Genomic DNA, 26,394 nt, shown 5'->3' with positions numbered 1-26,394 from the left:
TTCCTTAGGCTCTAGTGATCCTTCTTGATTGTACAACACTGAGTGACTGTGGGCATTCAGAGTAACCTAGAAAAGCTACAATTTAAAACTAGTTATAAAGCAAACTCACTGACCCCAAGCAAAATATATCCCCATAGCTATAATGCTATACAATATAGATTATCTGAATTACTTTTGGAAGTAAACAAAGGCAACTTATCTGTAATTGTGATTATAGCTTTTATTTTCATAGTGTCTTACAGTATTGCTGTGACACATAGGCCTCTTTTTCCACCAATGCCTTGGATTTGAACCTGATACAAGTCTGTCAGGTGTGGTATACATAGACATTCCTGATAAGCTCTTAGCTTTCAGTTCTGATCTTATTGACGTAAGCCATGTTTGTAAATTCATTTGCACTGAATAAATGAAAACGAGGAAAAGTTGAGGAAATTTAAATACTAGCAAAATCAGACAGCTTGCATAGTATAGTGCCTAGAACATTTAGTGATGTTTTTTGTATTGGCTTGTTTGCGCATAAAGATTTGAGAACATAACAGCAGCCACTGCATGTTGTTCAGAAGTTTCCTGTATGAGTCAGTGCAGAGGTATTCATCCCCAAGGAACTTGCAAAAACCTTACTTCTTAGGTTATTTGAAAATCGAGAGGACAAGGCACTTGACATTATAATGTAGTCAATAAGCTCCGTAATGTGGTCATTATCCCTGAGCTAGTCTTTGGTATCTGAGAAGCATTCAGTGGCCTTCCATTCAGCTTGAAAAGTCTCTGAACAGTTCCCAGGGCTTTTGGTTGTATTTTTTTAGGCCCGAATAGGGCAGTCTTTTCTAATTCTACTCTCTATGATGCCATTAGAAAATCTCTTTTCGCATTCATTAGGCCAAATTCCACTTTGGAAAAATTTCTAGTGGCGGGGGGATTTCTAGCTTCAGGGGGATTTAGGTTCACCTGCCTGAAAGGACCATAAAAATTGCTAACACTGAATTTAAACAGTTGTCTTCAGGACTTCTCTCTGAGGATTCATTGGGCTTTAGAAAACATGTCCTTAGACAATTTAGCTTTTTAAGCAGAGAAGCTGATATGAATGCCACATCATACTCCTCCTCCCACATCTACAGCACCTTCTACATATGTGGCTTGATCCTAGGCTGTGGCTCCTACATACCACCTGAGTGTAAGCAGCAGCAGCTCCTCACTGTGACCAAGCAGTCTTAGCAAATACATGTTCCCCTTGCTGAAGTTAGGATGCTTACAAACTCACAAAAGACTCTGTGATCTTCCTTCTTGGAATCCAGGTCACCAGTTACTTCGTTCACATGAGGTTTCACTTTTTATTGTTGCTATAGTTCAGCTAAGGAAAGCATCGGTATCAATTTGAGAGAAAAGTACTTCAAAATGTCTTTAGAATTTGTTCTATATTTAGTGTTAGACGCCAGGCAAAACTGAAATGCACAACTGCAATAGAAGAGGTGAGTCCGTTTATCTGATTTGGATAAATATTGTCACTTAAATCTGAGCCTTTTCTCAGTTGTGGAAAAAGGCCATAGCTCAAATTTGAGGGTATTTTCCCTTATCTTATATTACCCTCTAGTGGCTGAGTTCTTGAGCGTCATCATCATCTAGAGTAAAGACAAGAAATTAACTGAGAGTTTTCATTCCATGTCTTTTAACTGACCTTGCATGGCCACTAAACTTCCTGTATATGTTCCACATAGTGCTTAACTTTCTTCAAAGCAGTAGAAGTGGCTACAGTCTTACAAAACCAGCTCCAGTTAGTTCATCTTTGATCAAAAAGGATGTGAGAAACACGATGTCCTCTTGCCAACACGGAAAAAATAGTCTTCAGCACTGAAAGATACAGATCCACAATAGGAAGATAAAAATAGGATCTAAAAATGAATAAAGGTCTATTTTTTATCTTCCCTGACATATTTCTAGACTAGGTGATGAATAGAAAAGGCAGAAAGGCAGTAAGTTTAAATATTAAAAACTTAGGAAAGGAGAATTATATTGAAAACTTTCATTTTTTCTTGAGGACACTATGGAGGAACAATCATTCAAAGTTCCCACGGAATAAAATTATTTTAAATTTCAGCTTCTATTTCTTATTTCAAACTCTGTTAAAGAGTTTTGGAGAGATTTATATCACCTAAATTGAGCAATAAGCCTGTCTCAAGGGATTAGCCAATGTAATTGCTAAAATGTTCTAATTGTTCATTCTCTATTATCATTCTAAATTTATGCAAGACTAAAAATGGTGTGTCTACTATTATTAACAAATCAACAGGCTTTCATCAGCTTAATTCCAGTTAAACTGAGAAATAAATCTCAGAATAATCAGACAACTTTCCACACTTTTATTATTTACAAAGAAATAGTGAGGCTCAAACACGTATTTCGTTCAGAACAATTACACTGCATTTCATATTTCTCAGTCTTCAATTACATCAAGAATTTTCAATGGGTACTCATGATTTGCTGTTTGCACAGTCATGGTTAATGAATTATGTGATATCAGCTCTGTTCTGGCAGAATGACTTACATAAATAACCAGCATGATTCTAGTCATGAATATAAGAAGAGAACGTTCAATTTGAAATTACGTTGTTTCGGTGTGATTGCATTGTTTGTTGTAACTAACAGAAACAATTCCATCAAATTTACATAACCATCCACTAGTTATACCTTTCACGTGATATGTTTAATAGCACTATTTTCCTTTTGCAAATCATTAATAGTTAATAGCAAAAAAAAAAGTTAATAGCAAAGCAAACTCAGCAGGCATTCTTGATGAAGATTTTTAAAATAAATGCATAATATTATTAGAAATTCATTCAGGATATATTGGAACTTGGAACTCCAAGTATTTTAATATTTGTGAAGTGCAAAATAGTCCCCAAGTGTATTCAGATCAACATTAGTTTTTAGTTGGAACAAAACATACAGAATACTTTTGCCCGCTACTTTCTCAGGTCTAGTATACACAAGAACAATGCTAACTAGTTGGGTTTTTTTCTGTCACTCTCAAAATGAGGGCAGCTGGCCAAAAGAGCATCTTCTGTGTCCATGGCACTTCAGTATAGTGAAACTCAGCTGTTTTGGGGATGTTTCATGTCTCTCAGTCCGAAACGGCTGGGTACTGTGACATCACAGAGAAAAGAAATCACACCTGGACATCAGCACAGCATAAACAAACTGTGCACAATCTCTTGGATTTTTGCCCCAATGGATTTGTTATCTGCAAACATGAGACTGGTCACTCCCCATGCTCTGAGCATGGAAAGAGCTTGTTAGTTCTCTGCCACAGGCTCCCTTCACTATGGAGACCTGCATTCCCATGCATTCACAGTGCAGCGCTACCTCTTCTCTTCCACTCTGGGATGTGCTTCTGCATGGCTCCTGGAGCAGACGCACTGGGGAACCACACGGCAGTCCTCCAAATGGCCCAACGCTCAGAGAGAACCAGAGGCCAGACACATTCCTCAAGCAGTAACTGAGCTCTGATGCCCCTTACCACCTACAACTGTATTCACGTAATGATAACGCACCCTTTGACTTTTAACCGAATACATTATCTTTAACTACTTAAATGTTTTTCTAATAAAATATGAAAAGTCTGGCTATTTTTCCAGGATTTCCATTTGTCAAGGATAGACTGTTCCGCCTTCCACACTACTATCCTTGAAGAGCGTCCAGAAGCACATTCTAAAACTCGTCCATCAGAGGTGTCATATGGAGAGAATGTAGGTAGGAAAGGACTACATCCTCTTTCCAGTCACCCTGCGGGGGGGGGTGGGGGGAATCTTTCGGGGAAGACATTGACTGCAGGCACAGAAATAGTTGGTGGCCTGTAGACCAGGTGATACTTACTTTCTAAATGCAAATTCAGCCAGTAAGCCATACAATTATATTTTCTATTCTCTGCAGCATAGCATATGTGCAGCAGATCTAATTCTTCCTGATTCAAAGCACAAGAGCTACATTGTGCACTCTTTTTTTTTTGTTCTGAGCAATCATAGACAGCAATATGGCAATTCTAGCAGAGCTGAATCTCACAGCAACCCTGCTAGTATAACTTGCTCTAACTATAGTGATATTCCAGGTCATGGAATTATTAAGGAGGGACTTTTCGTGTTCATCCCCTACTTGACAGAGATTAGTCCGGGGATGCTGCCTGTTCCCCCTTTTTCCCCCACAGAAAGATGGTGCTTTTGCTAAGGCATTTCTAAAGATACTACAGGGAACCACAGCAACCTGTCCTGGATGACAGTTTATTGCAAAGAGTGCAGTGGTCTGGAACCACAAGAGGAATTTCCAGTAACCTCTATTGTACTACAGCAGTTCTTCTACTTCCATTTTCAAGAATACTGTTTTCATTAGTATTTTCTATGTCCTTTGTCAGCAGGTTATGATGCTAACAGTAGGACAAGTGTTAGTATAGGCAGAACAAGGCTGTTCCCAATATTGGGCTAAAAATCTCTAAGTGTGAGGAAAGCAAGAAAGGCATCATGCCAGCCTCAGTTTATACACCTTACACTTACAGAGAGAGGCCCAAGGTCACATGTGACTAGAACTACCAAGTTAAAATTATGTTGCTGGGAAATCAGGATGAGCCTGGCTGTGCCATGTTTGATCTGGGATTAAACAGAGAATCTTTCTCAGCCCAGCTATGGGATGGCATATCCTATGTCTTGAGCTCTCTGAAAGGAAGAGGAGGCAAATAAAATGGGGGTTATAAATCAAGCCATTGAAGACAAAATTCTCAGTTCAAGTGCCTGAGACATTCAATATGCCAGTGACTCAGATCTTCCAAAGTACCTGTATGTCATAGCTCACACTGATCTCTGAGAGTTGCAAGCTCTTGTGCGGAAGAGCCAAAACAACAGAACAAAGAGGACCCCATCTTTATTTGACCCTTCCCAGACAAATGCCATTTACATGGTTATGGTCAAAGGCTCCCTGCCGTTCTGTCCTCCTCTTCTTCCTCATGCCTATCTAGGCGCCTGACCAAATTAAGTGACAGAATTCTAATAGATGATAGAGCTAGCATGTGTCTCTATCTCAGGTCTTAGCTTCCTGGTACGTCATGAGATTAATTAATTCTCCTTAATTTTCCTGAGTTAAGAACACGAGGCTTTCTGTGGTGTTTAGCTCAAGCTGATAACTTATATGAAAACAAATTGTCTCGATTTCTCATCACAAAGAATGATCACAGCACACTTTGAATGCAGGAATATCTTGTCCTTTTGCATGTTAAAGGCAGTACATTTCCGGTGCTGCTGAGAATATGAAACTGCTGAGATTACTGCCATAATGTTCAAACTTTTCCATGCACAGTAAGGCCAGCCAGTGCCAGTACAGAAAAGCCCTGAACTCTGCATTCAATATTCCTTTTGATTTCAGCCTTAGAGACGGGGAGGGAATGACTACTAATCCCCTACAGCCATGTAATGTAAGGCTGTAATGATCACAGTGTTTAGATTCTGGTCATGAGGTCCATTTTCGTCCCCTTGATACAACTTCACTTATATTTCTTATGTACTGAGTTATTTTTGAGTAAAATCATTCTATTTTTATCTCACGGTTTTTTACCTTGCTTTGCTTTGTCTTGTGTCAAGAAGACTCTGCTTTGCCTAGCCTCCTTTCAAGGTTTTGAGCATAAGAGGACACAGGTGTCAGCTACTTCCTAGATGAAACACCTTCCTAAACACACCCTTTTTGCTGGAGGGTATGAATTACTGCATTTCCTAGTTTTGTGGGATAGGAATTAAGCAGAGGGTGGTTTAGTGTGCTGCATGCAGAGAATGCTAATTGAAGTGTGCTTTGGGCTGGCTGTGATTGTGGCTTCTATGATGTGGATGTTTAATGTTTCAGAGCAAGATTGTGCTGTTACACAATTGCTGTTGAAAACCTACCAGGCTGTGGGCTGAGCCACAGATTTGAAAACAACTTTTTGCCTGCTTACCCATCCATGTTGAAAGGCCAGGAGTGGGCTATTGCAAGGGAGCATATAACTGGCTCTTAGGGAAGACTTTTGGTCATATTGACCTCTGTTAGCGCTAGAGATCAAGCAGAAGAGATTGTTTACTCTTCCATTTGTGAAGCTGCCTTTTTAGAGGTCAAGAATTGGACTGCACTAATGTAAATGCCTTGACTTCAGTGGTGTTATCTCAAGCTGGGAGGTGGAGCTGGAAGCAGAATTTGGCAGCCAGTATTTTGTCTTGTGTTTGTATGTTATGTGGAGCTTGGTTTAGGCTTGTTTAAATGGATACAATGGTTGCAATTCTCATGTTACTGGAAAGCTCATCTGTGACAGGTCAAGGGACCTGTCCATGAGACCACTTTGAAGGGAAGATCTATGGGGGATTATTTCTTCAAGTGGCATCCTCTTCCACCTAAGGACAGTACCCCAGAACCCCATGAATCAGCTAATCTCAAGGATGAGTGAGGTGGTGGGCAGCTGAAGCACTATGATGCTGAGTGAGGAAGACTTGACAAGACCCATCACATCAGCTCTGTTCTTTTCCCTCTTCAGTGTGAATGCAGCAAGATTAACAACGTTGCTGATGTGATGTCTATCCTTCATAAATGTAAGATTGTAATGGATTACTGTAAGAAAAAGCAGAAATTAAGGAGGATCTGCTTTGGGGGCTCATAGAAACAGAATCAGGACAAGGTAAAACTGCATCATTTCTTGTCCTGCATCACAATGGTAATGCATTCTTTTTTTTATTCTGCCATTCATCTCCCTTTATCAATTAAAATCCTCTTTGTTTCTAGGCTGTTTCCCTTAGCTTCAGCTTAGCCAACTGAGGTTTTAGTAGCCTTAAACATTAATTTTTGCTTTGTCCTCAAAACGGAAAGTCTTCAGAATGGAGTATTAATGTTTGTTCCTAGGCTTTGTTTTGTTTTCCAACAGGAATTCAGTAGATTCTGGATGAGTCTCTTCTATGACTTTCTTCACCACAGCAGTGGGACTGCTGATGTTGAAAGGCCATACTGGAATTCAGGAGCCAACTGGAAAGACATCATTTACCTCGTTCTGTAGTTTTAACTTAAGTGAACAAACTACTGTTTTGTTTCTGTTCTTTTAAGAGTTCTGCCCCACAGCCTGAATCAACTGTCTTTGCAGTTGCCCAAATTGTCTCAGGTTTTAGGAAATAACTTGACCTTGTTCTATGGGCGTTTTGCTAGCTAGATTGCCAACAGCAGCTTGAAATTGATTCCATCTGTGTCTGGTTCCAATGAATATAAATGTCAAATATTTATATTAGTGACATCCTGACATTTATAAACATTTATAAATTGATATCTGACAAATATATCCTGTGCTACACAGGTATCCATGGTATCCATAGGTCTGAACTTTCCTAATAGTCAGTATGGTATACAAATAGGATATTCACTCCTCATTTTAAAGACATTTGCATTGTGTATAGCCACTGTTATCTGGGGCTTTGTTTCTTTTGCCTAGTAAAATGTCTTACACAACTGCAAGCTGAATTTGAGAGACTTTTTTTTATGCCTTATGAAATTAGAGATAGCCACAAAGGCCCTGAACAGGAAACTGTCGCTGATGAGACACTCAGATAAGACATTTACTTCTTTCTCAGAATTAAGTTTGCTCATAAGTTACCTGCAATTATTTTTGCAAGCCATTTTTACCTTTGGTAGTGTCATTGCCAAAGGCCCCCAGATACCACTCAGCCTCTGAGCTGATCTAGATCACCAGTTGGTTTTGTACAGATGTGCATAATTATTGTTTCTTTTTAAATAGTGCCACCTGACCGGACTTTCTCAGCAATTAACACATGCTGTGTCTGGTATAATCCCAAAGGGTTTCTGCTGCAGTTCCTTTCCCTGTATTGCTGTGTTCCATGCCAGTCTGCCTGTGGATGAACAAAGAGTGATAATATTTTCCTATGCTACGTGATTTTCACTACATGTGCTCTAACTTCAGCAGTGTGACATAACCTTCTTCCAAAAACTGATTTTGATTTTTCTCTCTCTGTTGTAACCTAATACAGATTCACCTAGTAAGTCAAGACCCTGCTCAAAATGCCTAGGAACCCCATGCCAAATACCAAACTATATTCTGAGTTTCTTATACCACTCTGCAGTTCAGGGCACCAGCCTGGTCGGTGGCATGTGGTCAAGGCAGCACAGATGTGCCTTTCCTGTGACTGAGACATCTAAAAAGCACCAAAACTCTTCAGTGACCTAGCCCTCAAATGGCATAAAGCAGCATATCTCTGGCTATGATAGTGGGCCTTGAATGATAAAGAAAGCTTTGACTCCCTTTTATTTTTTGCTATTAGTCAGCTAACTTATATTTTGTCCTCTCTAAGCCTACATAATGGAAACTAGTAGTGTCATTTTTTACCCCTCTTTCCTACTACTACATTTTCTTAGATTTTTGAGTTGTTGTTTTTGAATTTGCAGATATTTTTAATGCCTTCAGGTTTGTAAAAGCAAAAAATTACTGCTTTTCCTCCGGGCAAAAACAAGAGTTAAAATATTAGATAAAAATCATATGGTACTTATTTTATATACAATGTCATTTTAAATAATTTTTATGACAAATGTACATCAGAAACGGAGGCTCAGTTTGAAACCAGAACCAGTCCAAAGTTGTCTGGCCCCTGCAGCTTGGAGCTGAGTCACAGCCTATAAGATGTGTTGAGAGGCAGGACGTTTCTAGCTGAGGCTTATCTCCATGGTAATGTAGTCACCCAGCATTCAGACCTCCCTTGATCTGCATCAGTCCTGAGAAGAGCAGGCTCATATCCGGTATCATACCAGCTTACCTTGTAATTCATTTGCAAATTATCAGATAGTTTTGTCTCTTTTCCATAGTTTACCCTGAGAATACGCCTCTCTTCCATTTCCCTAATAAGTGATGATGAATCTGAAGTGTAACAGCTGTGGGGTCTTCACACCCCAAAGTGTGCAATTTCAGATTACTCCATGAACTTAGGTTTCCCAGAGCAGGACATGCTATTGTTGTTTGCCAGCTCTTCATCTACATGGCTAAGAGACCCCATAGCAGATGGGAGCAGCTGAAACTTTCCTAGACATTCAGTTCTGGAAAGGATTCAACCTAATCCCCGATTCTGTACTTTCAAAAAATGCCCAATAAAATTTTGTTGTTGTTTACGCAAAAACAAACTGCGTTCTTGTCACTGCATTTATGGTGGAAAAGAAGATCAAATTGAGCATGTTGTGCCTTGCATTGGTTCCTTATTTTCCAGCCAGTGTATTTCCCTCCTTGTCTTACAAGATTGCAGAGCATCGCTGCTATGTATTTCAAGCAAAAGAACGCTGATAAGTTGTTGACAGAGTTTATGATCCATCTTTAAGAAGCTCATTTAAATCTTGTTTGACATCCTTATCTCTGCCCACAATCAAGTCCATTGAAAAGACAGGGAAGAAAAGGAGTCGAGTACTACTTCACAAACAATTTGTTCTTCCGTTCTCAGACTAGTGAGTACCTAATCTGTGAACATAATGTGATAATATGAGAAATGATTTAAAAAAAAAAAAAAAAAGAGTACAGCAGGAATGTGAAAACCCCAGTGAACAGCTCTTGGGAAAATCTTGAGGATTTCAAGTGTAATAAGGAGGAAGTCTTTTTGTGATATGCCTACACAGATAGGCACAATGTCTCCTGTTTTCCTGCAGAGACCCTGACTTGTTGTGAGGCCAGATATTCCAGCAGAACCTCTTGCTCGCACCCAGCTGCCTTTCTCTGCCCATGCCCTGAGCTGCTAAAGAGCAACAAGGGTCTGTTTTAGAAGCACTATTTCTAGGCTGCTGTGTCCTTCTAACAAGGCTATGTAAATTGGTTGCTCATGTCCAGTAAGATAACACCACAGAACAGTGTGGGTCTGTCTATAACTGTCCATGAGCATAAGCCCTCCTACTGGACCTTATCTTGGTTATTTTCCTGAAGGCAGTTTCCCATTTGTTTTCAACGCTAGCCTGCGTTTCTTAGGACCTACCTCTAATGTGAAAATGGAAACTCTGGATATCCTGAAAAAATTGGCTTCGTTACTAAATTAAATGTTTCTTAATGAATTGCTGGGCCATAAAATGTGAAAATAAAATCATCAAAGGACCCCCTGGGATGGCTAGTAGCTTAGCTGTTTCCATGCAGAAAGGAGCCTATATTGGTTCAGCGTATCTATATCAGTTTAGCAGTATCCATTACTAGGGAGGCTGTGATCATGCCAGCCTTAGAGCTTCTTCTGTTGACAAAGGCATTCATGCTCACACCATCTTGCTTAGACCTTATTACCATGAGCAGTCATCCACAGCATGCTAGACTCGCAAAATGTGAAGGTATTTCCTCAGGTCTTGTGCTCTGCTAAATACAACCTAGAAATTGTTGGCAGATACTAAGTATGGCAAGAAAGATAAACTAGAATAAGTGTCAGGAATGGAAAATTTGGACATTCTGACACTTCTGTACGGATAGCAAGTCTAAAACTCATTAAAACTTTGCCACAGAACAATAGAACAAGTTATTATTTCTCACCTAGAAGAGCTGGAGTCTTAATTTCAGAAAAGATGGGTCTTGCATGAGTAATTACTTTTTTTTTTTTTTTTTCCTTTTCAGGCACAGAGGCGTATACCCGGTAGAACGTGGATATTTTTTCTTGCCTAAACATGACTAACAGTTACAGAAAAAGCAACTGTATTTGAACGCAACCAGAAAGCCAAATTCATGTGTCCAAGCCTGCCTGGCACCTTGATCGAAATTCAGAGCTACTGAGAGATTCACCTGTGCCAGCTGGTGTATCTGACTGCCTAATGAAATATGATCACAGTACAAAGGCTTCTAGAGTCGAGTCCTTAACAGCATTTTAATAAGGTAGCAAATACATTTCATATATTCTAACTCAGTATAGTGGTTGGGCAGATTTGCAGTTGCTTATAATAATTTTGAACATCATATTCTGATACCCGCTTAAGACAATAATGGACTAAATTGTCCAAGCTATTAGGAAAAAAGCAGGAAGGCAAGGTATTGTCTAAAGAGATGATATCCCTTGACCTCTTGAAAGAGCTTTACAAAACATTTAGATGCAGTAGTAAGGTCTTTTACTTTCGTTGTTTGGTTCAGCCATTGGGAAGTGTGCCAGTTTGATTTTAGGCTCTAAATCCAAGCTAGGGTGAGCAAACATTTTACGTCTAGCTGGATTGAAACGTGGTAAGAAATAAGAGAAGAATTAAGGGAACAAACTTACACATTGGCAGTGCTTCCCTCCCTTAACGACTTCGTGGTAAGACAGTCATACCTACAATGTGAAGTAAATTAGGCATTAACAAAATATCCTATTAAATTCCGATATTTTAATCAAGCTGTTTTGGATCGTTGTGCTGGCTAACCAAAGGATGCTGGGGGGGGGGGGGGGGGGGGCGTAATGCCTATGTCTGAACCCTATGGCACCTGCAAAGGAGGCAATGTTGAGACCGATGACTGTGGTTCAGGACACGCTCTGTGCATTAGATAATCATCTCTAAAGTGGGAGATTTTATGACACAAAACCTAATGTCTGTGTGCTAAGACACTCAGAGCTTATTTCACTGTCTCTATCTGATACAAGACCCAACAGAAATGAAAAAGCCTTTTCCAATCAAAAGGGTGTGTTTCTTATAATTCTTAAAAGAAAAAATGGAATTTTTGTTCTTCTCAAGAGGATTATATCATTCCGCAGTTCTAAATATAAGCTTGCCTGTGTGTTTTGCTTTTTTAGTCAAACCACACTGCTGTTGTCAAAGCTGTCCAATTTTCGATGACTACAGAGAAAACATTGCAGAACTGAGAATCTGATTTGGGAATACTATGGCAGTGGTGTTCTGACAGTGTTTCAACAAGGGGATCCACAAAATAGTTCTTTTTTAGCAGCAGTGAAACCTCTAGGGAAACTTGTGGGTATATGTTTGCAAAGATGAGAGATAAAGGTTGAGATTCACGGTAAGAAAACAGTGGAATATGAAATATGTTTATGGTATGTTTGTGATTGATTCTATCATTGCTCAGGTGTTAAAAAAAAAAATCAAGCAACTTCTGACACAGTGCAACATAATGGTTGTGAAAGCAAATAAGGGTGGATTTTTCTTTCCGGAAAATTTTCATTAACCCAAAGGATAAATCATCTGTGAATCGGTAGTAGATATTTAGGGAGAACCCCCTGCCACGTAGTACTCCATCACATTCAGAACAAGCCCTCACAGATGAAAAATAGTAAAATCAAAGATTCTGCAAAAACTTTGTATTCACGAGACATGGTCTTATGTCTAAACCACTGAGATATAACTCAAGACAAAGGTGTAAAGCTAAAATTTCTTTATCCAGGATCCGGGCTGCTCCAGAGGCATGTGTGTGACCTGTTGTAGGAGCAATCCTCCAGCCAAATCCTAGTTGGCTGCTCCCAGCCTGAATGGGGCCAGCTGCCCAGAACAGCCAGCATGCACAGTACTCCAACCGTTTTCTTTCCACCTCAAAATACCTGCCCTTCTTTCAACCGTTCCCCCAGGGCCACTGTTTTGGAAAGAAAGTTGTATTTGTTCTGTCCATGCACCATCCTATGTAATGAGGATGTTCCTTGGCGGAAGGGCAAAATGCTGCTTTTGCTTAAGCCTTTGACTTGCTGCCAGTAAGGCACAGCAGCCCAGAGTCACTGCTTTGAGAAACTGTTAAGACTATATCTTGCTCATGTATTTAGCATTAAGCCAATAAATGGGATGAGGCTCAGGGAGAACTCAGTCAGACTTGCAAAGGACTGTGAGAGGTTTTTTTTGCCTTTCTCTGGCAGCAGGAGTTTGTTCGTTTGTTCTTTCTTTGTTTCTTTCTTTTTTCTTTCCTTTCTCTGCTCTCCTGTCTTGCTTTCTTACTGTGAGATACTGTGGTCCTGTAATCTTCCATTTTGAAGGTAATCAGAGCAGTGTTTCACAGCTTGGGAAGGGGCTGTTCAGGGGAAGCTCTGAAATAAGTGTCTCTTGCCTGATTGTGACAGTGGGAGATCACTATTGATCTTGATGGATGATCCAGGTATCTCTTCTAACTTCTTTTTTCCACTGGGTAATACAGAGAGATGTGAAGAAATTCAAGTCGTAAATTTCATTGTGGTTTTCGTTGTTCCTCAGTGCAAAAAATATGGGCATATGAACTCTTTGGCCATTGCCGAAACTCATATGATCTTTCTTTTCAAAGTGCCAGCTACCTTTTTTTTTTAAACTTGAATTTTCCAGTTAAGAATATTATATTCACAGACACACGTGGAAAATGAAAGAGGAAGAAAGGAAATTGCCCCAGTGAGTTTCCCCATTTCACACACCTAGCAGTCTTGTAGGAGGACTACAGGGTCCTCGAGGTCACGTGATTGAGGCCACCAGGGACATTTTCCACCCTCCTGTGAGATATGAAGTCCAGTATGTAAAGATTACATTGCTTTCTTACTTGAAATACTCCATTCTTTAATTACTTTGATTTTCTTATTATCGAAGCAAAAGTTTGAATGCTTATGAAGACACACAGATAGTCCTGGAAATGAAGGGTCACAGGCTCAGAACATGTCGAACAAGCTGCAGCATTTCAAGTCACTGCATGCTCCCAAGCACTATGCTTTCCTCGTGGCTGTGAAGAGAGGAGCTCATCTTTGTAGATATTCAGGCACTGACTTCATCCCTGTAAATTCTGTGTTCGCTGAGATGTAGGAAAGGGCTGCAAAGGAGCATCGGGGTCCTAGGACGTGCCCCTCCGTGGCAGAGAGGCTCAGCGGAATTAGGACAGCTGCAAGACATGCCATGCTGTCTGCTCTTACAACCTGAGGGTGAATTTGTATGAGATTGCTTCAGATCACCTAACACCTTACTATTGCAACATATGCAAGTGTCCAACAAGCATCAGAGCAGCACAGGTGAAGGAACAGGGTATGCAGCTGGGAGAGGGCAGGGCTGGTGAATGAGGTGGGGCAAGATCTCCAGCTGCAAGGACTTGTTAGGAGTAGTCTCCTGTAAGTTCATCTGGAGAAGAGCAAAGTCTTTCTCATGTTTTGGTTACAGATCCTGGAAGTCCCCTGACTCCGGGCAAGTGCCTGCACCGTGTAGGAGCCCCTGGAGGTACCGCAACACTGCTCTGGTGGCTCACTCTTGGAACCAGGAACAGCTGGCCAGAGGTATCTGATTCAGTGAAAAACATGAGCTGGGTATAGAGAGAAATAACAAAAAGGAAGTCAATTGAAGCAAAAAAAATTTACTGTGCGTTTTTTAGGAATCTCTTCACAGTTGTTAGGTCTGAGATGAATTGTGGGCATTAGTCTTACAGTTGGAACTGCCAGCAAGTGAGAGCACCCTGGATATGAGTCTCTTTCTAACAGGGGGTTTTATTTAGCAGAAACTGGAGTGAAAGCACTCAAATCTTCTATGATGCTAGCCATTACTTATCAATAACTTTCAGTCACTGTAGATTGAGATTGGATTTGAATTCCTGATTCATAGGTAAAAAAACCAATATTGTTATCCCCAGCGTCAGAAATTCTTTATGTGATTTTTTTTTTTCCATTTTTAAGTCATTTGTCTAAACAGAGAAGAGAGTTCATCTTGAAATTACAGCACAAGGCAGAAACAAATAATCTGTGCTTGTGTTACTTTAGTCAAGTAATTTAATCTTTCAGTAGTAATCAGGGAGATTATTGGAGGGAAGGTACAAATGCTTAAAATAATATTATTAAAATAATGGTGACATTTGCAAATATTAAATAAAAAGGAGAAGTTACATCAGGAACGTTTTTTGCAGTGAACTAGTGGCACTGTTGTTAGTGGACTGAGCTTTGACAGCCCAGTGCTTTGTGCATGCTTGAATTTAATACTGCATTATTGAAGTAGATTACAATACTGTATTCCAGTTCAAAAATTTCCACACTGTCATTTGCTGTGTCATTACCTAGCACATCTCAAGATCACTGTATGTTATATTTTTATCTACTAAAAATGTGTCCTATGTGGCTCTTGCATAAGACCAACCTTGTCCCTGTCCTTTTCCCTCTCTCGTTCTCTCCCCACCTCTCCTTACCATCACCTGTTTGCCCAAAAACTACATTTGCAACAGAGAGATAAAATCTAACTGTGTTTTTACAATGTGATGGTTATTTACAGTGTCCAGGAAAATAACAGATAGATTCTCTTCCTCACTTTTAATTTGCGTAACAGGTATCGTTATGTCACTGAGTCGTAAAAGAAAAGACAGTGTGATGCAGAGACTGGCATGACTTTTCATATAGACTTCTGTATGCCTTTTCCAGTTTTTTTCAAAGAAAGTTATATTATTGGGGACAGGTTCCTAATTTTTCTTATGCCAGACTCAATTTTCACTAGTTCTCTAGTTCTGAAGCTGGCCAAGTTTTCAGCTCGAATGATTCTTCATTTCCCATAATCACATCTTATTGTAAACCCACTGGCAAGATTTAGTTTTGCTTATATCATTATGTCATCATATCTTATGTCATTGCATACTTGCATTGGTCATATGGGCTTTGCTGGCACACCAGAAGCGAGACTTGTAGCCACATTGGAAAATACATGTTAGTTGTCCTGTTTGAATTTGTCATGAATACATTTCAAGTTTCAAATCCTTATGCCAGCAACAGTCTCAAAATTTTAAGAAGATCTAGGTTTAGTGAAAACGTTCACAAAGACAGTTTTAATAAACTTCAGCTTCTGCTGGGTTTGGGCTTTTTGAAAATCACCAGTCAGGTTTAAACACTGTAGATAACTCCTCGATAAAAAAGAGCATGTCCCAAAGCCTAGGTTTGAACACGGGGGAAAAAGTCAGAATTGGGTGTAAAATGCAAAACTGAGTTCTATAACCTCTAGTTGGGTATATGATTCAAGTCAAACATATCACGCAACTTTATTTTTATTGTAATCTTCATAGCAAAAGAGGTTCTGATGAAATGTACTTGAGGGAAGTGGGCAGGAGGGGAATGAAAAGGGATAAGAGACACAGTGTAGTGGGGAAATTCAGAAGTTCAGCAGTAAGTCTGGAGAATGAAACTCAGTTTGTCTGTGATGAGAGACGAGGAGGAGAGTCTGAGTAATAGGAATATCAGGTAAGGAAGGCAGCTAGGAGGCAGCAAAGGAACTGGGAACAGGGAAGAGGACTGGGGTGGGGTGGAGGGAGTGAGGTGAGAACCAAGCTTGAGGGCAGGTGTTGGCGACCCCCACCAGGGTCCACGGTTGCTAAAGCACGTTCTCTGCAGAAACGTGCATGGGACGCAGAGCTCTGGAGTCAGTGAGACTCCACGGCCAGCAGGTGGGTGCGAAAGCCACCGCTCAAAGTGTACATGGCACCCTGCTCCACTCGTTCCAATGCCAGCCCTTCCAAACTCTCACTGAATCCTTCTTCACCCCCCTGTGGGTCTCTGAAGGTTCCTCATGACCTATACAGGAGACAAGGTGACACAACAGGGTGGGACTTCTCCCTGTATTTCCAGTTTGGTTTTGTTTTATAAGTACTGGAAAGTACTTGCAGAATAACCGTATAAAAAATTATTGAAATTGCAAGTCAGTCATAAAGATGTGAGTAAAAGCCCAGATGAATAACTTAGGATGGTGGTGGTACGGATACAGGAGTGGATGAAAATCAAACACCTCTACAACTGATGTAAATAATCCTAGAACATGTGAATACCACATAAGAAACTTGTAGCAGAATATCTGTGCTCTTCTGTCAAATCAGAGATTCTACTGAAAAAATAATCTTCATAAATAAGTTATATTCATGTTTCATTTTGCCAAAAGTAATCACTGTTTAGTATTTTTGACTAAACTTTGGCAGTACCAGGGATATGAAATTAAAATCTTCCTTGTTGGTTTTTAAACTCCACTAAACAATGAGAAATTCTTAATTCCTTCTGCCATTTCGTAAGTCAATTCTGATACCAGAGGTGAAAACCTGACCCAGTGAAATGAACACAATTTTTTTCATTCTGCATCAAATATTCTATTATTTAAATGGAGCAGAGATATAACTACAATTCTTAAGTACCTAGAAACCATCAGCCAAGTCCTGACTCCAGAGCAGTCTGTGTGAAGTCACCGTCAGTAGTCACAGGACCGAGTTTTGACATAAAAAAATTGACAGAAGAATTTATTGGTTTATGTTCAGTATAATTCAATATCATGTTCAATATAACATGCTAGGTCAAACAAGATGCCTGTATTAGAAACTGACACTGGAAAGGTTCTTGTTAGAAAGTGAAGAAAATCAGCTCCTTTCCCATTTTTTTTGAACAAATGTTCAAAAAAATCTTCACTGTGTTTTTCACAGCATAGGAGATTTTTTCCACATAGAATGTGGTGATTAAAACTTTGAAAAGCAACTGATTATCAGTTTCCAGGCTGACTGGTCGGCAGGAGTAGGTACTTCTTGGTTCAGGTATGGACAATTAAGATGTGTCCTGTGCTTTAAGAATGATACATCTTTAAAGGTATTTTCATTTTCAGGAGGTTCTTGGGTGTTTGTGTTGTTTTTAAACAATACATTATCTTTTTTCTTTTGCAACGTATAGCGTTTCTAAGTGAATTTTGAGTTTTGCCTTCAGACCAGCTACGGAGATACAAGTCAGGCACCACGCGCTCCTATTCTACTGGCAGGAGACAATGCCAAAATGGTAGTGCTGAGTTTGCGTCAGAGCTTTCAGATTCTTTCTTTCCCTTACGTACAGAGAAAACAGCTTTGCACAGCTGTGCTTCCCGCAGAAGCAGGTAAAACCCTTCTCCACCAAGTAGTGCAGAAAACGCTATGGCTAGGGACACTTGCCCGGCAAGAGGACTGATATTAAATATGATATTAAATATTAATCACTGGAATCATGGGTTTTCAGGTCTTTATGTCTTCCTGGATCAAATTACCCTCCTCTCCCCAGCAAATATATCTTCTTCCCTTTATTCTCTGAATCTAAAGGTCTTGAAACTTTTCTTTTTCTCTCTCCGTCCTCTGACTGGTAGCTACACGGAGGAATCCTTCACTCTATCCACGGGCCCAGTGTGAGGGCAGCGTCTCCTACTATGATGTCTTCACACCCGTGGGATACAACCATCTACAGACCTGCCAAGTCTGTTTCTGCAGAAGATTTGGAAGCAGAAACACCATTGACTCTAGCAAAAAACCTGACAAATTTTTCGTATGGATTTTCTCTCTGCGCAAGAGAGACGCGTCAGGTATGTCAGAGGAGAAAGAAATAATTCAGGGTGAAATTTTCCAAGTTCCCCGATCTCCCTTCAGTTCTGGAGGTTTCATTACATGAACTATATCAGAGATACTGGGGGGGAGGGGGAAATTTGTGTGTGAGTTTGTGTGAACCCACCACATTGCTGATAAGTGTAACAACTGCCCTGCTTTTAATACTCATATGACTGTTACGACAGCTCGCTTTCCTGTGACAATAAGGAGCCAGTTTCAGGCTTTTGGGTTTTGTGGTCAGGTTAAGACTTACAGACACTTCTAGGGGAAGTACTACAGCCAACACAGACTTGTGTCTTCTTTGAAAGGTTTATTATTTTATTACATAATAAGGAGAGCTCCACTTCTGACTCATCATATTGTTTTATTTCCCCTAATATGTAAATGAAACCACAGAGTTGTTTTGACTGGAGCCGGCTATGACATCCCTAGATAACCAGGCAGCAACTGGAAGCTTTGCTAGACGAAAGCTGAAGAGGGTATGCAAATCAGCGCCCGTGTACTCCACCTCTAGCTGCTCTCAAAAGGAGACAACGTTTTAAACATAACAAAATTCTCTTGGTATCGCAAAACAGCGATATGATAAAATCAGAGCTGGAAAAAAAGATGTGTATGCACGAGAAAAAAAATCACTATCCTGAAATAACATTCAGTACATTGCAATGGCTTCAAAAAATATACAGGTAGTCCTGGATGCCAATGTTAATGTGTGGAGCTATTTCATCCTGTGACCAGTGCGAAGCTGGACATGAGCGGCATAGGCCTGTATGATGCTCCTGGAATTAGCAGTGAATACGCGCCGTAGTCTCTGCAGGCAGCAAAGAGGGCGCAAGGGAGGAGTCTGGCTCCCACGTATCAGCTGGAGCATGTGAGAAACATCACAAGAGTCGCACGGCTGTCATGCACCCTGATATGAGGATGACATGGGACTCCCACGTCCATCCGATGTTGCTACCCCAGTCCCTACAGTCCAACATTCAAGTATTTTCCTCCCCTCGGCGAGCTGCCCTGATGCCACGTGCTCACACAGAGCGTGAAGCAAGCCAGGACCTGCAGTACCCGTGGCCGCACTAGCGCTTCCCTTTCAGCAGGCACCGCGCGTTGCTGGGCAGTCTTATCACCGACTTCACTTGTTCTGTGAGATCGGTGTCGCTCCAGCCTCCCATCTGCTCCTGGTATAATTATCCACTTCTCCCATCATTTTTGTACCAGTACCAGAAGGCTCTTTGGAGCCTTCTTTGTCCCACCTTCCTAAGGAATCGCCTCCAGAGATCTGGTGCTGATCCCTCTGTTTTTTTGACAAGCTTCAGCTTTGCTGGGCTTGATACAGCTTTGTGTAAAGGAAAATGTTTCCTTTACTTTCTGAGGCAGAGAAAGCAGTCTCAGTGAGAACTGCCAACTTTTTCCAAAACAGGAGAGTCCAATAAAGAAAAAAATGCATCTGAAGAACTGGCACTTCAGTCTGGCACTACATGTTTTTTTCATACAGACCCTATTTCCACTGAAGGGCGTGGAATAGTCTGGAGCGTGAAAATGGTCAGTAAGTGAGAGAAACTATGAAAAAAAGGAAAGCCTTAATTTTTTTTTTTTTATTTTTCTGAGTATTCATTAAAAAAAATCTGTGTCGGCCAAAAGTCATTGTTAGCATGTGCAAAAAGATTTAAAAAAAAAATCAGTGCTTGCTCTGACTAAACCAATAGGCCTGGTGAGACAGAGGCCATGGCTGCTCCCAGAACACAGAACTGGCTTTTCTTAATGTTTTCTGCCAAGAAATCCCAAAGCTCTTATTAGCTCTCTAGCAATATGTAAGGGAAGACAAGCCTCTGCAGTTTACCTTTAGCTGTAGTACGTGATTGCAGCTGTGCAGGGGAGTCTCCTATGTTCTGCGCAGAGAGACGAGAAACACTAGCAGATTTCGCAGACAAAGAGCTCCCGGAGGGACAAGCAGGGCTGCTGCCTCCCCTCGCTGTGTGCCGAGGCTCGGAGAAGCACCGTGGCAGGCCGCTCGCCATCGTCGAGGACGCGGCCACGAGGGCAAGGAGCAAACGACAGCCCTCAGCGCGGTGGCTGGAGACGGGGATGAAGGTCCGCGCGGGGCTGCGCTGCCCAGCGGGAGCGGTTCTGCCGCTGGGATGCTGCTGCGCGGCGGCCAGGGACAGCGCGGGACAGCAGCGCTGTCCAGGCCCTTACAGCTGTACACGACTTTTGTCCAAAAAGCGGAGCACTCCAAACCTCATGTTTTTAACAACGCTTTAGCAAACAGGAGGTTTCAATCTCAGACAGAGAAAATATTGCTAAAACTCAAAATGTTACGTGTGTGGTTCCTTTTTAATGAAATTGTGAAGGAAATGGAATTTTCTTTTTCACCAAAAAGTTTGATCGCTTCATGAAGCCATCAGGACAGAGAAAAGGGATCCAAAAATCTGGGAAGAAATTTTAATCAAAACTAATCATCTTGGAAAGCAAGATGAAACTAAGAAAAAGAAAAAGTGGGTCTTAAAACTTAAAATGGGTGCTTTAAGCTGTATTTTGAGAGAGGCCAGAAGCAGAGGCAAATTGGACTTAAGGTATTTTTTATTAGTATGTTTTTTGTAAAGTCCCTAGTAGTAAGATTCCGCAAAACTAGATTTTGAAATTTTACTTCAAATGCTTCCTCATTTCTTTCTTTTTTCTTTCTCTTTCATTTTATTTTTCTTTCATTTTCTTTCTTTCATTTTCTCTTCTTCTTTTTTCTATCTTTTTTCTTTTTTCTTTTCCCCTTTTTTCCTTTTCCCCTTTCTTCCTTCCTTTCCTTCCTTTCTTTTTCTTCCTCTCCTTTTTGTCTTTTCCTTCCATTCCTTCCTTCCTTTTTTCTTTGTCTTCCTTCCTCCCTCTTTCCTCTCTTGCCTTTTTCTCTCTCTCTTTTTTCCTCCCTTTTTTTTCTTTCTTATTTTTCCTTGATTAAATATACTGAAACTGGAACATTAAGTAATTTCATTACATTCCATTTTTAAAAACACCAACAAAAAGATGTATTAGCACATACAAAAGTCAATTGGTTAAGGTAGTCAATTACTATTTTAGAAGCAGTAGTAAAATAACCAAATGTCAATTAAACAGCATACAAATGCTCTGTCTTTGCCACTCAAATCTATCAAGATAACTTGCTGAAGGGTTGATATGTTCCTGATAATTACAAAAAGCTTTAAACTGATTCCAAAGAAGTCTCAAGATGTTTCTGGGTTTGCATGGCTGTTTAAATGCCCAAAATCCTGAAATGATTTGAACATATTATAGTGTCTTTTTTCTTTTTACATAGCACAAACAGTTATAAAGAACCGATAGTTCTTTAGATAGTTCTTCAGATAGTTCTTTATTGATATGGCACTACTGGAGAGAGTCCAGCGGAGGGCTACCAAGATGATTAGAGGGCTGGAGCACCTCTCCTATGAAGAAAGACTGCAAGAGCTGGGCCTGTTCAGCCTGGAGAAGAGAAGGTTGAGAGGCGATCTCATCAAGGTGTACAAGTATCTGAAGGGGGAGTGTCAAGAGGATGAGGCCAATCTCTTCTCCGTGGTGCCCAGCAACAGGACAAGAGGCAACGGGCAGAAACTGAACCACAGGAAGTTCCACCTAAACCTGAGAAAAAACTTCTTCACTGTGAGGGTGACAGAGCGTTGGAACAGGTTGCCCAGAGAGGTGGTGGAGTCTCCTTCGCTGGAGATATTCAAAACCCGTCTGGATGTGATCCTGGGCAATATGCTCTAGAGGACCCTGCTTGAGCAGGGGGGTTGGACTAGATCATCTCCAGAGGTCCCTTCCAACCTCAACGATTCTGTGATTCTGCGATTCTGTGATAGCACAGATACCAGTAGCTGCACCCCGCTGCTGTCAATGGTTGCTAGAAGCCTGCAGAGCACAGCAGTCTGAGCATCACTGGGAAGTCTGAGCTACTGAATGGGAAATATCCCATTACTCTGCACTGTCCGTGTGCTCCAACTGATGAGCAATGCCAGTGAAATCCTCTGGGGATTTTCGGTCTGATTCTCAATCTGTTTAAATCATGCTGGCATGGCTCTGCAGTATCACTACGCCCGTTCAGCTCATGCAAGCACTGGGTCTTTTGCTTCCTTTTCTGTAAAATGGCAGTTCCTGTTGAGGTGACATCAGAGGAAACATCTTTGATTCATAACAACCAAGTAGCTACATCAAGGAGAGATGGGAGCCGCAGCCAGGCTGGCTTTCATCATGACTGAGATCAACAGGAACTTGAACTTTTGTGCCAGCCCAGTGTAGGAATAGTCTCTGGTCTGAAGCTAGCAGTGAAGGTCAGAGGCTGCCAGGCATTACTGGCAGCGCCTTGCGCCATCCTGGGCTTCCTGTTATAGCTCAGATGCAGGAATCCTCCCACATGGCCCTGGGGCAGGTCTGAGCCTCCAGACAAAAGGCAGCGATGGGGAAGGGAAGCTGCCAGAAGATCTTCTAGTTTCGTACTGATTGATGAACACGGTGGCTCCTGCTGCAGAGAGAACCTTTTATCACAGTTTCCTAAGCTTAAGCAAAGGGGAGTTTTTTCTTAATTTTGGCCAGGATGCCCTTTCCAATTAAATAAATCAGTTCTTTTAAAAGGAGTGGTTTAAATTTTTCCTTCCCAAAAGCAGCTGTTCAGAACATGAAACTGATTTGCATCCGTCTAGATTTTAACACTAGTAAGGCCTTTGCATCTACAAAATGGGACATGGCTGGGAAGAGTCTCCAGGACATACCATCATGGCTAAGTGTGTGAACAATGAATAGTGATGACTGAGACATAGCCTATACACAAGCAAAGGTAATTGTATCTACTGATGCCTTGTCTACATTATATGGATTTATATGTGCTGCTATTGCAAATGCACCTGTGCTTTTTCTACCTCATTTCTGCCTTGCTTGCCTGCAGTTCTGGTTCAAATCTTAGCAAAAACCTGAGCACTCTAAAACATGTCAAATAGGACCTTTCCCAACAAAGATGTTTCCAGCTGACCTATGAATGCACAGACAAGGTACATCAGCTATGCAATACCTGAGACAACATAACCTAATCTTCACCGCTGTGACAAATACCGTGTTATGTAGTGGAATCTATACTTTTCTCCCTGCCTCTCCTTTTCATTACAATTGTTGTATGTAAATAAAGCTACAGAGCAAGTGGTGCAGTTTTTTCTCACCTGCTCATTCACAAGAGGCATTGCCTATAAGATAGCACAGTATTTTGGGGTTTTTTTTCTCCCCATTTCTATTTCCTCCTTCTCATGAACGATTAACTGTGAAAAAGGGCAGTGCAAATTCATTTCCCATAAAGAAATGGAAATTATAGCATTGCCACAGTGGAAACTTATGACTACGAGAGATTTTAGCTTTGATGACTCTAAACATGTTGTTTGCTTTGGGCAAGCAACAATTCCTCTGACAAAGGGATTTATTGTTTCGATAGTCAAACTAAAGCTCTCTGAACTGATTCTCGCTCTCAGATGCTAATTACAGAGAGAGCTGACATAGAAGACCTATGACCTACTACTACTGCTATTATGCATACAAGCTTTGCGTAGGAATGTTAATATTTAACTTCTGAGGTAGCTGGGCATGTGTGTTTATGGAAGAGATTCTGCAATGCTGGGCTTTCTCCTGGTGTTTCGCCCCGACCTTAGAAATTCCATAGCTAACTGGAAAATTGTACAGCTTTGCCTCACAATGTTAGAAGAATTTACATGATGGAATGTCACATATATGAGCAAACTGCTTGCTTAGTCAACAAAAGTCAGAGAAATAGAGTTAATATTAGGTGTACTGTATTCGTATGGTGTTTCCTATTACCACGGAAAGGAAGTAATGTCATTTGTGGCTGGAACCCGCATTTGGTTGACTTTCTAATGTTGGGGAAAGGTTTGGTGGAGGTAGGGAGAAACTCCGTGCTGTGCTCATTACGTCAATACTCAGTATGTAACGTTAGTTAGCTTCACACAGAGAGAGTGAGTTTGTGTTTGGAGTACTCTGAGGAGTGTACTAGGGGATTTTGCCTATAGAAAGAGGCAACAGAAAGAGCCGATTAAAAAATGTAAAATAAAAAATGGAATGACACACTTTTGGATCAAATTCAAGTGGAATTAGGGGGAGGGGGCAACAAATCTTTATGCTTTGCAGCTGCGCACTGTGGAGCTGGAGATGGATTTTGATCTCCATCTGCCAAAAAAAGAACACAGGTAATCTTCAGGGCAGAGCAGAGGTAGGAAGCGATACAGAGAGAGTCAACATTCACTGCATGGTAGCTGCAGGGGTTATTTAGTAACTTAACAGGACACCATCACCTGCTCCCTGTAACCTAGAATGTCCTAGTCTCATTAACGTCATGCTTTCTGCCTCACAACAAGAGCAGAATCCAACTGAGTCTCTCCTCTTTCGGGATCTGTGGGAGACAGGCACACTCACTCCTATTTGTGAGGTTAGGCTGTAAACGATCTGCCTATAAAACACAGGATCAAATGAGCCCTCCAGCATGCAAGACATTTCAAGAGCTAGAGAACAGGAGTTGATAACCAGAACTGAGTATCTATAGCCCACCGGCCACGTGAGCTAAGGAAACCCATGTATCAGATCACCAAAAAAAGTCCCTGGATTGCATTTTTGACACAAAAAAAGAAGTACAAATCTATGAACATTTTTTTAAATATAAATCATTTCCTTTCCCTTCCTCTATCCATGTCCTCTCAGACAGCTTTAAAAGAGAGCTCATTCTTGCCCGAGTTCAGGAATTTACTGACATTGGTCAACTGTTTTGTCTGTGTGACAGGTAAGTTTTCCATGGACCTGTTGTGGTGTACTTGCTCAGCATGGTGTCAGGATGGCAAAGGGAGGAGCAAGGACATACAGTTCCCAAAATGAGCAGCTCCAGGCACATCCTTGTACTCTTGCATGACGGTGAGGAGAAACAGCCATGCTGTCTCTGTGCGAGCAGTTTCATCATTCTTTTGGGAAAGTAGTCAGTGGAAGTTCCCTCACACAAGGCTTTCTCCTTGCTTTGACACCTGTATTGTTTGTCTGCTGAATGACAGTTACTGATCTGCCAGTAATCTGCCCTGAATAAGGAATGGTAGGTAGGTTCACACCCAGAAGCTCAATAGACATTTCATAATGACATGAAAAGCGGAGTGTTTACTTTTTGCCTAGATCAAACACAATATAAACAGTTACCTCTTTTTCCATCTTGCTTCTTGTGCCGAGTCTGATTACCTGGCTAGCAGGCGCTCAATACAGCAGGACAGGGAAGGACAGCTCTGCTCCTCACCCTCCTGCATCCGTGCAGGTGGGGCAGGAGAGACCTGCTCCTTGGATGAAGCAACTTCATCTTCAAGTCTTCACCCTCATAGTCACTTCCTCGCATCTGAACCGCATGGGGACCATGTCTCCCAGCTCAGCGTTCACCTTCTTAGCTCTCTAGTTAATGTTTCCAATAATTAAATACCACTTCCTGTTTACCTTGCTTCACTCCCCAAACTGACCAGTCTTTGACTAGAAGCAAGCATTTCCAAGATAAATGATAAGTGACCAATGACCATACAGCAAAGGAAAGATGAAAACTGTCCTACAGGTTGTTCCTGTAACATAGAAGACATGATTCAACAACATGAAGATCCCAGGTACAAGCTTTTCACTCAATTCAAAGCTGCCTATAATCAGTATGGTGAGCGAGTAGCAGGAAAGGCAGCTAAACACAGGAAACGCATTGTATTTTATTTTTCAGGGTTTGTTAATTTGGAAAGTAAAATGGTACACTGGAATCAATGCCTGCTTTTCCTTCTTACTGCCATTGAGGTGATAATATCAGTGAAAATAATGAGCTAGTTATAAAAATGTTGCATGATACAATAAAATCTACCAGCAAAGTGATTTCTACAGGATTGGAGCCTTACAGTTGTGTCTGCCTACACGTGCATCAAAAAACAGCGATTGCTGCATTGCAGTGATCACAAAGACAGTGCGTGTGGCTGTCCTCTGGCTTGGAGAAATAAGAAAACAATCTCTCCTTCTTCTTTGATGTTGTTTTCTTCTCCCTTGGAGAAGCTGGTAACAGCCAGTTGCAACCTCTCTTTGTCACAGCCTGGTACCATAAACCTGTAAATGAGCTGTCCTAT

At 41.1% G+C, this 26,394-nt stretch overlaps 1 protein-coding gene and 1 long non-coding RNA gene across 8 annotated transcripts in view; one reads left to right on the top strand and one right to left on the bottom strand.

Moving 5' to 3' along the window:
* The window catches only part of LOC138069144 (uncharacterized), a 57,206-nt gene extending 31,747 nt beyond the window's left edge, over positions 1–25,459 (top strand). For 2 of the 7 annotated variants that reach the window (XM_068959834.1, XM_068959833.1), the window contains 4 exons: positions 3,613–3,744; positions 14,068–14,180; positions 18,013–18,225; positions 18,644–25,459. In XM_068959834.1, the coding sequence (XP_068815935.1) occupies positions 3,613–3,744; positions 14,068–14,180; positions 18,013–18,225; positions 18,644–18,670 (485 nt within the window). In that variant the 3' untranslated portion in view covers positions 18,671–25,459. Of the gene's footprint in view, positions 1–3,612; positions 3,745–5,618; positions 9,481–10,615; positions 10,871–14,067; positions 14,181–18,012; positions 18,226–18,643 lie in introns of all 7 variants that reach the window. The other 5 variants (XR_011143949.1, XR_011143950.1, XR_011143948.1 and 2 more) reach the window with 5 other exon arrangements.
* Positions 1,170–25,663, bottom strand: LOC104151046 (uncharacterized). Its single transcript, XR_695719.2, has 3 exons — positions 25,454–25,663; positions 11,247–11,297; positions 1,170–1,845 (listed from the first exon to the last, which is right to left on the bottom strand). It is a non-coding gene; the product is annotated as an uncharacterized lncRNA (long non-coding RNA).
* Between the last annotated feature and the right edge of the window lie 731 nt (positions 25,664–26,394).

Source organism: Struthio camelus, chromosome 13 (assembly GCF_040807025.1).
Source record: "Struthio camelus isolate bStrCam1 chromosome 13, bStrCam1.hap1, whole genome shotgun sequence".
Taxonomy (NCBI): Eukaryota; Metazoa; Chordata; class Aves; order Struthioniformes; family Struthionidae; genus Struthio; species Struthio camelus.
This window is presented reverse-complemented; position numbering and strand designations above follow the sequence as displayed.